At 33.0% G+C, this 11,307-nt stretch overlaps 1 protein-coding gene across 3 annotated transcripts; it reads right to left on the bottom strand.

Moving 5' to 3' along the window:
• Positions 1-2,371: 2,371 nt before the first annotated feature.
• LOC132750717 (nudC domain-containing protein 1-like) lies at positions 2,372-11,111 on the bottom strand. Of its 3 annotated transcripts, none has more exons than XM_060740748.1 (9): positions 10,956-11,111; positions 8,624-8,775; positions 7,964-8,155; positions 7,030-7,219; positions 6,389-6,568; positions 5,392-5,605; positions 4,450-4,591; positions 3,784-3,909; positions 2,372-3,217 (listed from the first exon to the last, which is right to left on the bottom strand). In XM_060740748.1, the coding sequence occupies exons 1-9, from the start codon at positions 11,065-11,067 to the stop codon at positions 2,777-2,779; spliced, it is 1,749 nt and encodes a 582-aa protein (XP_060596731.1). In that variant the 5' UTR covers positions 11,068-11,111; the 3' UTR covers positions 2,372-2,776. The 3 variants fall into 3 exon arrangements, with proteins under 3 accessions (XP_060596731.1, XP_060596729.1, XP_060596730.1); XM_060740746.1 differs by having other exon boundaries at positions 6,389-6,571; XM_060740747.1 differs by lacking the exon at positions 10,956-11,111 and adding an exon at positions 10,600-10,807 and having other exon boundaries at positions 6,389-6,571.
• Between the last annotated feature and the right edge of the window lie 196 nt (positions 11,112-11,307).

Here is an 11,307-nt window from a genome sequence, read left to right on the forward strand (position 1 = left end):
CATTATTTTATATCTGAAACAAATGGTAAAGTTTCGTTATCATTTTTGTAACAAAACAAACAAACAAAAACAACTAATGTTTTTGAAAATGAATGCGTTTTGTTCATATCATGCAACTCGTAGACATTAATTTAGTTTTGAAAAGAAATAGATTAATACTAAAAGTCACATACAATGTAATAGCCTGGATTTCATGCAGGGATTTAATTAATTGGCAGGAATTCAATATTAATAAGCAAAAATGTGCATCGACGATATTTTTCATAATAGTTATTGTATGAATAGCGTAGCCTTGTTCCTGCTTAGGCATATGAATCTATTTTACAAGCCACGAGAAGACGGCATTTCTATTAAATACATGATACGCATTATAATAAAGAAAAAAAGTTACTTGCAGAGAACTGTGGACAGGTATATAGTAAATATTCTGAACAATAAAAAAAAGTATTAGCATACCAAACTTTAACGCATCGCATATGAATCTCTTTTTTTTTTGTTCATTTTTAAGAACAAAAAGTTCAATGTTATTTTAGGTATATACTAGAGCAGTTTGTAACCACCATATCTGTAGCACAAATAATAGTGCTATATTACATTTCAATTGATTTTTTAAATGAATACCTCAATTTGTAAGGAGTAAAACAGGTAATGTGGTAATAAAATCATCTTTCATTTCTTTGATATGTGTCAGATAAAGATAAATAGCATTAATTAATGATTTACTTTGATAACTTTATCCACTGACCATTTTATATTCTACAAAAAACAGGACAAAAGAAAAGAAAAAAGTAAAATAGCTTTTTAAATGTCAATAATTCGAGAAATAAGTTATGAGTATATGTTTCGTCCTAAACGCTTGTTTAATCCTCGTATATCAAAAGCCTTTGCTATACCTTAACGTATTTTTGGGACTTTGATACAACCAATTTCATAGTAAATTTTTAATCTGAACCAATGGGTTGAACTTTACATGAGTTTTCATTTGCTTGCAAATTGAACGCAATGACATAATTCATTTTGAAGCTTCCGTTTTTCATGAATCGATCACTTGATTTATGCATTTGAAATGTTTTAAAAATTACTTAGGATCACATCCACCACTTAAGCAGATAAGCAGTGTTACTAAATAAAAGCCGTACATTATCGATTAACGTTGGCAGAAATTTCAAACCGTAAGATATATAATAGAAAAAAAAACGAAATCTCCAAACAACGCCCAACACGGCAAAATTGAAAATGTTGCAGGCTCAGTTTGATTGAGCCTATTCATGGACGGTACTGGAAAGTATAAATTACCGTCTACGCCACCTAGCACCGGCTTAAGCAAAATTCGGCTTAAGCAAAATTCAACATTTAATCATGGTAATGGTAAAATTTTGAATTTAGAAAATCCGCAGATGTGTTGATATGGCGGTTATCATGCAACCTTCAATGTAACACGTTAGTGCCATTCCATTAAAAAGTGGTGTAAGACCCGTGGATACTTCTGAAAAGGTTAGAACTCACTTCAAAACACAAGAGCTGTTTGTAAGAGAGCATGCTCGACTTTTCTCAGTATGTGGCAGTAATGAAAGAAACATAACTCTATGAAAAGGTTACTCAAGAGTTATGGGTGCCGTACCCATCATATTAAATAGTCACAGAGAACAAGTGTGTAAAGCCACAGACACTTGGGGTTGTGGAATTCCAAAACGCCTTAAATCCAAATAAAATGTATATTTGTCAATCCCAGCAAATGTGCATATCAATCAAACTTAAACCCCTCTGTTAAAAAAAAAATCATATTTCAACCTCTTTTATAATGTGTATTATAACAGAGGTTGAAATGTGACAGCCTATAAAATAAGTGTTACTAAAATAGATATATATATGATAACTTATGTGCTGGGATTGAAAATATATGTTTTGTTTGATTTTTAAGGCGTTGACCTCTAATCATTGACATTATAGAGGGTAATTATATTGACAGCGTCCAAATTGGAATATATTGGATGGTTATATGGAACAAAGTAATGATTAGATGTTAATAATTGAATGTTATTGTTTATAGTTAATCCCATGCATGTTTCAAACGTGTATACCACTAAAGCATACAAGTTTTAACTGGCAAAACTAGTGAATTCGGTTTTCGGTTCAAAGTTTCATCTGTGAGCATATTTTTAACCCTAGTTAATAAAATCAACTGGTATCAGACTCACACCATCTGGCTTAGTGGACAGTGATTTCACTTGAACATGTCATTCATCAATGAGCTTAACAAGTAACATGAATTTTCATGATCATGATGTATCACTTTTATGGATTTTATTTACTAGTACTCCACAGTCCATGAATGGCCATGACCTTAAGTTGTTTGCAGAATTACCAAATGCATTTTTTGTCTTTTCTTTATTTCAATATAAAAAGTACACATGTTATATACAAAAACCATCATAAAAGAATTGTTGCACAAACATCTTTATAATTTCTATGTAGTGTGTTAACTCAAACAAGATTAAATATATGCATTTGTCATCCAAATCTAAGCACATATCTATCTGATATCCTTAATAAACGAAAGTTAACAACTTTTAAAAACTCAGCATGGATAATAGAACTGATGATAAAATTTAATTTGAGATTTCATATACTAGGTGTATGATCCTAGCACAAGTATCAGTACTTCCATTATTAAAGACATTGGTTTCCATGGTTTCCATCCCTGAACAATGCTTGAAAAGTTTCTGTAAAATTCCATTTTCTTGGTCCCCCTGTGAACAAAACGATTTGAAAATTGTCATCCTACTTTAATCATAAACAATTTATCTTTTGTCAAAATAAAAAGTCTCTCATTTGTGGTCTGTATCCCAAGAATGTCATTTGTGGTATCCAAGGAGATCACTTGTTGCTTAGCAACGGCATTCACTTGCTGACCTGTCTTTCTATTTCGTAACGGTGTGGCTACTGGAATATTTTGTCTATAAAGGTAAATGTGTTTGCTATTGTCACATATGGCACTGTAAGAGTAATCTGGGGGACATATTGTGAACTTTCTCTGCTGTTTTGACGCTTGCACATAGCCAAACGCATTGAATGTTGCGATATGTTTCCATCGTGACTTGTCACCTGTGTCTTGTTTCCATAGTAACCCATCAACATCATGCCTCAAACAAAGTCCAGGTGTAGAGTTCTCTCCCATGGTTACATTGAACAACCACTGATGACTGCCAAGTCCAATCTTTATAGAATAGAATTCATTAAAACAATATACATTTTATTGTAAAAGCTTAAAATACATTTAATACACTTGTTGCTATAAATAGTAACAAATTTGACCATGATTTCAACTGATTACTAGTGTTGCTTTTTGATAATAAACAAGAATACCAAAAAGACAAAATACCATTACAAAAAGTTCACCTTTTAGCATTTTGTACTTGTTGAGCTAAAAATGGACATGTAATTCTTTGAATTTGGAATTTTGGGATTTTATATCACACCAACACTATACAGGTCATTGGCAACTTTCTAACTTTACTGGTGGAGGAAGACCTCAGGTACCCCTTCAGCATAATTTTAGGCACAAGCGGGCACCTGAGTAGAACCACCAACGTTCTGTTAGCTACATGTATCAATCTAAAGCCCCTGGCGGGATTCAAACCTACAACAGTGAGGGGCTAGTGTTTTGAAGTCCATGACCTTGAAAGCTGACCTGCCTTTATACTTGTGGCATGGACATTATTGTGGTTAACTTAGCATTCAAAGGCTTCAGATGATTTCAAAATGATTTCTTATACAACATACCCTGTATTGTATCTTATGGGTGTCACCATTTATAGTAAGTAGGACAGACTCATCGTCAGGATACATATCACATTCCTCTAACTGCTGGGTATTGTACGGCTTCTCAGACTTCTCCGGGTCTGGGTTCTATAAATAGATATGAAACATTTATATTGTTCAAGATACTGTAAAATCACAGCTTATAATTGATATTCATGTAAATTCGACTTACACACTCAACTTACAACAATGACTCAGCAACATGTTTTGTTTAAAAATTAAATTATCAATTAATATCGACCTCGCATTATGTTTATAAGGAATATTATTTCATTTTATTTGTAATGAAGATTTTCACAGGAAATATAATGGCCATAAAGCCTGTCTTTATAACAAGTTTATAAATAATACTGCACAATTTCTGACTTTGATAAAGATAAAAGAAAAAAAACATACATACGTAATTCTTAGAATAGTAGATAAACAATGGACATTACAAATGTGTAGTATTCTTATAACATATTTAAAACATTTTTTCATAAAGCATATACAAATCGGTGAGGCCAATTTTGAGATAAAAAGCACTTTCATAATCTAGTTATAAGCTATCTAGCTAAATATTAACCTCAAACAAAATTCAGTCTTTTCTTTTCAATACAGTTGAGAGTTTATTACAATATAACCTACCATTTCTTCTGATGTAAGGGAAGCCAAACGTTCATGTATAGCCGCGACCTCAGATGGCTCTGACAACATTTCACCACGAGTATCCCCATCTACTACTAGTGGCCAATTACCCTCTGTTTTCTTACTGAGATACAGATCCACTCTGAAATATATATATTAAACTTTTTTTTTACATTTTTTCTTTTCAAATCAATTTTACAAAACTACTGTTTAATTTTTAAACTCTTGTTTACCACAAGTACATAGCATTTTCCAACACATCAAATGAAAGTTGAAACGTACGATTAGCCCAAAAGGTACAGGCTTGGACTGTGAATCGAGTGACCTGGGTTTCCGGGACGGTGCAGGTCATTTTCATTATGACCGAAGAAATAATTATTAGTCATTCACACTGTACCTCTGGTCTGGCATGTACAGAAGTAATCAGTTCCTTGAACAAGTAAAGGCAACTACATGTAGTACAGGTAAACTGCTTGTGCTCTAGTAAACTCAATGTGGCTTACTGCTTTGATCCAGAGGGTAAGCTACCAACACTACCACCACCACCATCACAATCAAATGGAAGTGGTAGAGTTACTAAAAACTACTAAGTCAATTTTGTTTACATCCAAAAGCTTTTGCATTTGCAGAGATGAAAAAAATAGACAATCTTTTAGAATAGTATTTCACAGTCTATATTTCACTGTCTATATTTTAAGCTTTATCAAACCAAAAGGCTTTTTTTTTTAATGTACCTATCCTGAACTTGTGCAAAGAAATTGCTTTGCTTTGAATTCTGAATAATTTCACGATCAAATTCAAATTCATAATAAAATTCTGCAACCATAGTAAAATAAGACCACATAAACAGTTTGATAGCAACCCACAAGTGACTATTGTAGACATACATGTATTTTCAAGTACATCTTTTTGTATTAAAAAAAATCTGAACCGAAAACTGACCTTCGACCCTCTATAGTCCAAGTGCATGACTCTGTGTCAATTTCACCACAAAGATTCCCTTTTAACAATGCTGATTTGTTCTTCAGCCCGAAGTCTATCCTATTAAATGACATAGTAAGGTAGATATCCCCCTTAGTAACTCCCTCGGCAACGGTAAACTGAACACTTAAATCCTCCGCTGTCTGGTGCCAGGTGTAGTCAGGGGGTCTTGGACCTGGTAAAATCCAAACACACAGCAATAAGTTACAATAAAACTGGTAATTCCAACAAGCACTGTCTGATTTCTATGGTGGCTGGTTTAAGCCATGTCATATGAGCATGATTTGGGGGCAAAATGTGAAGAAAAAATCTCTTTTTCGCGTGGCGGGGCTCATACATCATGGCACAAAAATCAGCTACCACAGATTTCAATGGTTGTCTTTCTTAAACTTGTACCGTTATATTTCTAATATAAATTGTATATGCAAAAAGATAAATACAGGTTGTTCAATGATTTCTGTGCAAGGTAAAACTTGTTCCTCAGGAAGTTACTGCCAATTCCTCAACATTATCAATTTGAAACAAAGATGGAGTTTCAGGCTAAGCAACATCAAATATTACCTAATATATCATAATTATATCCATTGGTAAATGTATACTAGGGCAAGGATTAGAACTTGAAAGCTGAGGTCCATAGACTTCATGACCTCTAAGACAATGTTATATGCATACATCTTGGACTTGGTTTTAATTTGGAAAACATTAACAATTTTGTTTGGATAAATATTACAGAGGACTTAATTTTGCATATTTACTTAGTGCGAAATACGCAACAACAAAAAATAAAGATGAACATAAAATGGGTAGTTTCACTAAAGATTACGCTCATTTCTCACCCTGGAAACAATGCTCGACAGACAGTTCCAGTCATTCTTACAACAAATACTGGCCATACATATATAACCCTATCAAAGTCAGAGTACCTTAACGTTAAAATTCCCATAGAAAAAAAACGTACCTGAATTTTCCTCTTCCTTCTCCTCATCACTTACAACAGGCAGTTCTGAATCCTGTGTAAACACAAACTCTGCCTCCCCTGCTATTGTAATGGAATGACCTTCCCTATCTAAACAGGCGTAAGAGAAAGGCTTTCTGCTCACAAGCTGTCTGGTTCTACCCAGGGTCCATACCTTACGATCTACTGTCATAAACAAGTAAAGTAGTTAATCAATTTTAAAGAATATGACTTAATAATCATGATAATGGTAGATAACAAAAACTTAAAATCCTAAATTCTATATTCAAGATTATTATCTATCAAACATATGATACTGCATGGGCTCCCCAGAAGGAGTAATCATATGATTAAATCTAATCATATGCTCAATTTTTGTGTGAAATATTGTCTTCCCGTCTTATTATCAAGAGGTATAAAGAAATTCAATTAATCCACAGACATGTTTGTATTTAGATATTAAATCTCATAAATATGCTACACTGTAAAAAAAGTTTTTGAGAAAATTTAGAAATTGATTTAGACCACAGACACACGTGTACATTAATAATTTTGTATTTAAAATCTCCTAAATGTGTTACACTGTAAAAAAAAGGTTTTTGAGGAAATTTGAAAATCAATTGAGATAAAGCCCGTCCACAAACCTGACGTAAATGTGATCCACTCTAACACAGTAAGATACTGGGATCTATATTTGTCTTTCTGTTCTGGGGTAGATTCTATCACATGTACCAACAAACAATCTATCATGTGATTCTCCTCCTTCGAGTGCTCTACAGCATCTATTAATAAACATGGTGTTTTCTCCTCCGGCAGCATCCGTGATATCAAACACTGAAAATTTCAATAAAAATATTGGTGATTTTTCTCACTGAAAATTTCGATAACATATTGGTGGATTTTCTGGCTTAATTGGGAAAAGGCCTTAGATTTTGTGAGAAATTATTGCTAAAATTGCTAATTTGGGAAGTAAACAAGCTGGTGCAAGTTCAGACTTTTGGGAAACCGGATGATTTTAAACAAAATTTTGATTGGGCTATTCAAAGGCATGTGTTATATAAGGTGAAAAAATCACTGCAAATATGAAATATTTTGAAAGCTAAAAACCTTACATATTTCATGATGTTTCAGACAACATTTAAACTGATGTATAAATTGTATTTACATCCTTTTGAATAGATGGGCAGAAATCAAAAATGTGTTGTTCTTTATCAATAATTCATATTACATGTATTTTACCAAACTTTTGTTTAGAAAATATTGATTCCAGCTTAACAGTTGAAACTACTGAGTTCAGAAATATGTTTCTTATGGTTGATTAGGGATCTCCAGCTAAGATCCATACGCCATTTAAAATTAATATGAAAGAATTTAAGATATTAAAGTACATATAAGATATTATTATGATAATTACAATGTATATTGCAAGACTTTGCAAAGACTACAAAGCTAACCACCAATTCCTGGAACACATGGTTATTGCCAGCAAATTATTTGGCAGGGGTTTTTAGGAGTACTCATTTAAAGCAAATTCCTACAAAACATTTCAACACAAGTTCGACACATTCTATAATTTACCTTCCAAGCATCTGTTCCATTTTCTTGTCTGTTACCTGTACTGACTATATATAGCTGACCCGCACCATCGCAGACGACAGCTAGGTCAGCTGACAGGAAGTGTAGCTTGGCATTACATCTGCCAACTACAAACTGTTGATTACTAGCATCAGGTATGGTATAAACAGTCGCACCACAATCAACTGACATATCCTGAAATTGAAAACAGCTTGTTTTAACTTATGAGTTCCATTTTAAATATACCTACATGTAAATATAAATGGGAAAAAAATCAAATTCACTTGACAACATTTCTGTTTCTTCCTTTTTTTTTAATGTCATTAAAAGTCAAAGGTTCAACAGTAACTGTTACTAACACATTGCTTACTCAATATTTTGCATATAGAAACAAATCAATGTCAGTAGAGGTAGTTGCACATGTAGGCCTAACTTTACAAAGTTGCACTGCTGAAAACATGTCAAAAAATATGAAATGTACATGTATATTGAACAAATATTGAAGAAAATATCCATACCACAGTATGTATTTTCTGAGTGACACTGCAATATACCAGTATACTGGTATTGTTGCATCACTATTAAATGCAGAAACCTGCATTCAATGATATTGTAAGTCAAAACCAGGATGAATTTTTTTTATACATTTTAATATCAACTCACGTGTCCTACTGCTTTTCTGATATTCCAATCAGTATCAATTATGTAAACTGCATTTAAGTTCCATGGGTCTTGCACAAGATGGTTGTATACACCAAACAGCTTGGCATGATGGTATGAAAACTGCTCATCAGTAAGAGCTGTAACGTAAGTACCTGGAAATATATGAACATGGTATTCATGGAAAGTTTTGTCATATATTATACAATCATAAGTTCAAGGACATGTAGTAGGCCTATTTGCCCTACATTGCTCATCTGATGAAATTCACAGTGTTTCATAAAATGTAATTGTTCTAAGATTTTTCTGAATTATTTCTAAATAATCAAGCACTTGGTCAATATAACATGGGACTTACAGGTCAGTGTACATTGAATTCCATAATGTAAATTTATAGAACTTTCTTCTCAGTTTAGTTCCACATGACAACATTTTTTAAGGAATAAATTAAACTGATAATACAGGTGTAAACAGTTCAATACCCTAAAAAATGCTATTCAATGCACCAAAATTAATAGCTAAAATTATGTTTGAGATATTAATATGCCGAAATCAAAGGCCAGGTCCGCAATGTGGGCTAGGCCTTTTGCTTTTCATGTAAATCAATGATAATCGGCTAGGTATTCTGATAACGAAACAATTGCAATTTTTTGGCTTAAAACAAGCTTCGAGGTGTTCTGATTGATAACAGAAGTGGTGCATGAAATATCGGAAGACACCTTTAGAAAGAAAAAATGTAAAATAAGAGCCACCGCCGGGTGATATCTAATTTTAGTGTGTTATGTTCAGGAACAATCATTTCTCTTCCTGGGCTTTTTGACCTAGGTCTTTTCAGCTCCTGGATGTTTCATACTTTGAAACTTAAGGCCTATGGCTTATCTGACACAGCTGCAGAACTTATGCACAACTACCTGTCAAACAGAAAACAAAGGGTTTAACTTGGTAAAGCATGCAGTGACTGGATGTCAATAAGTAAGGGAGTTCCCAAGGGATCCATTCTAGGGCCTCTTATTTTTAACATCTTTATTAACGACATCATTTACTTTATTAAATCAGCCACTGTGTACAATTATGCTGATGACAACACATTATCTTAGGCCATCCTTAAAAAAATGTTTGTTTGCAGTAACCCGACCCAGAATTTTCAAGGTGGGTAGGTAGGTCGATTTTTTTTTTATTGAACTGTACTCCCAAAAAACATGGAATTTCATTAACCTTTAAAAGAACGAAAACAAAGCACAAGGCATAATTTTCTGATTCAAAAAAAAAAAATTTTTTATCCAGACCATGAAAAAATTTTGAGTAGGGGCAAATTTTGTGAGTCGGTCGTGTCACTGCAAACAAACATTTTTTTAAGGATGGCCTTTTTTGACAAACAGTTCAGAAAAAGGTTCAATTATAAGATGGAAGAAAAATCTCATTAATTTATGATATTTATAATTAAATATTTTCTGATAAATGTTAAGTACTGTGATATCATAGAACCCCAGGCTACTAGCTGTAGAGGAGTTGCCGTATTACATGTAACTACTATGGCAAAATTTGCCGCAAATAAACTGTTATTACAGGGAAGTCAAAGACCGGGCCCGCGAAGCGGGTCCGGGCTTTGGCTTGCCCGGCTATAGACTACACGTGTATATTTAAAAGAAAATCAAATAAAAAAACAATTAAAAAAATATATAGAATTCTATACCTATCAATGAAATTTTCAGTGTCAGTTTTAGTGGGGCGCCGCCATTTACAATGTAACTCAATGATAATAGGCGGGGTATTCCGATAACGAAGCAAATTTCAACTTTTCGGATAAATGATAATCGTCGAGTATTCCGAGTGAAAACGGAAGTGGTGCATGTAATACCGAATGACACCTTTAAAACGGAAAGAATAAAAGGAAATTTTAACGACTTCCCCGTTTATAGGCTTTGCCTAATTTCATATTACAAGTGCAATGAATGTTAGAATAATGTAATTTGACTGACCTTTGTCAATGTGACTACAATAAACATATAGTTTCTCCAATGATAGCTTATATCCTTCAAATGTTTGATTAATTAAACTTCTGTTATAATTCATTTTAATGAAGGCTGGCATTTTTCAATTGTTGATGAAAAATTGATCAGATTCATTCAATTATCTAAATATTTCGTTTCCGTGAAATTATCTGTAGGTCTTAAGATGGGAAATGACATTTTACTTCATTAAGAGTGCATTGCACGGCTGTCATATAAAACGTCAAACACTGTGACGTGGAAGGAAATAAGTTTTTGTCGCGAAAAATGATTACAATTCGGTAAAATATGAAAAGCAGTTCTTAAAAAGATAACAGTTTACAAACCATTATCAACTTGAGTACAGTATACTGGCAATTTATCTAATGATAACTTGTATCCTTCAAAGTTTGGGTTAATCAGATTTCTTTCAGCTTTTAATTCAATGGAGGTCGCCATTTTGATTTCTGAGCTCCTTGGCCTTAATAAACGAAATTAGATACAGTAAAAACATTAAAATTTGTTTGCGTCGGTATATTGTATCATAAACTATTAAATTATTATTTCTTTCAAATACAATTCATTCAACACATGTTAAAAATGCAAGCAATGCGGTATTTCAAACCTATTTCTTAAGAGCTATATTTTCGTTTAATATAATTTGTGCAAACCTTTTGCACACATTTTTCTGGAAATTCC

This window comes from Ruditapes philippinarum, unplaced genomic scaffold (genome assembly GCF_026571515.1).
Source record: "Ruditapes philippinarum isolate M1 unplaced genomic scaffold, ASM2657151v2 ctg1005_1_1_1_1, whole genome shotgun sequence".
Classification (NCBI taxonomy): domain Eukaryota; kingdom Metazoa; phylum Mollusca; class Bivalvia; order Venerida; family Veneridae; genus Ruditapes; species Ruditapes philippinarum.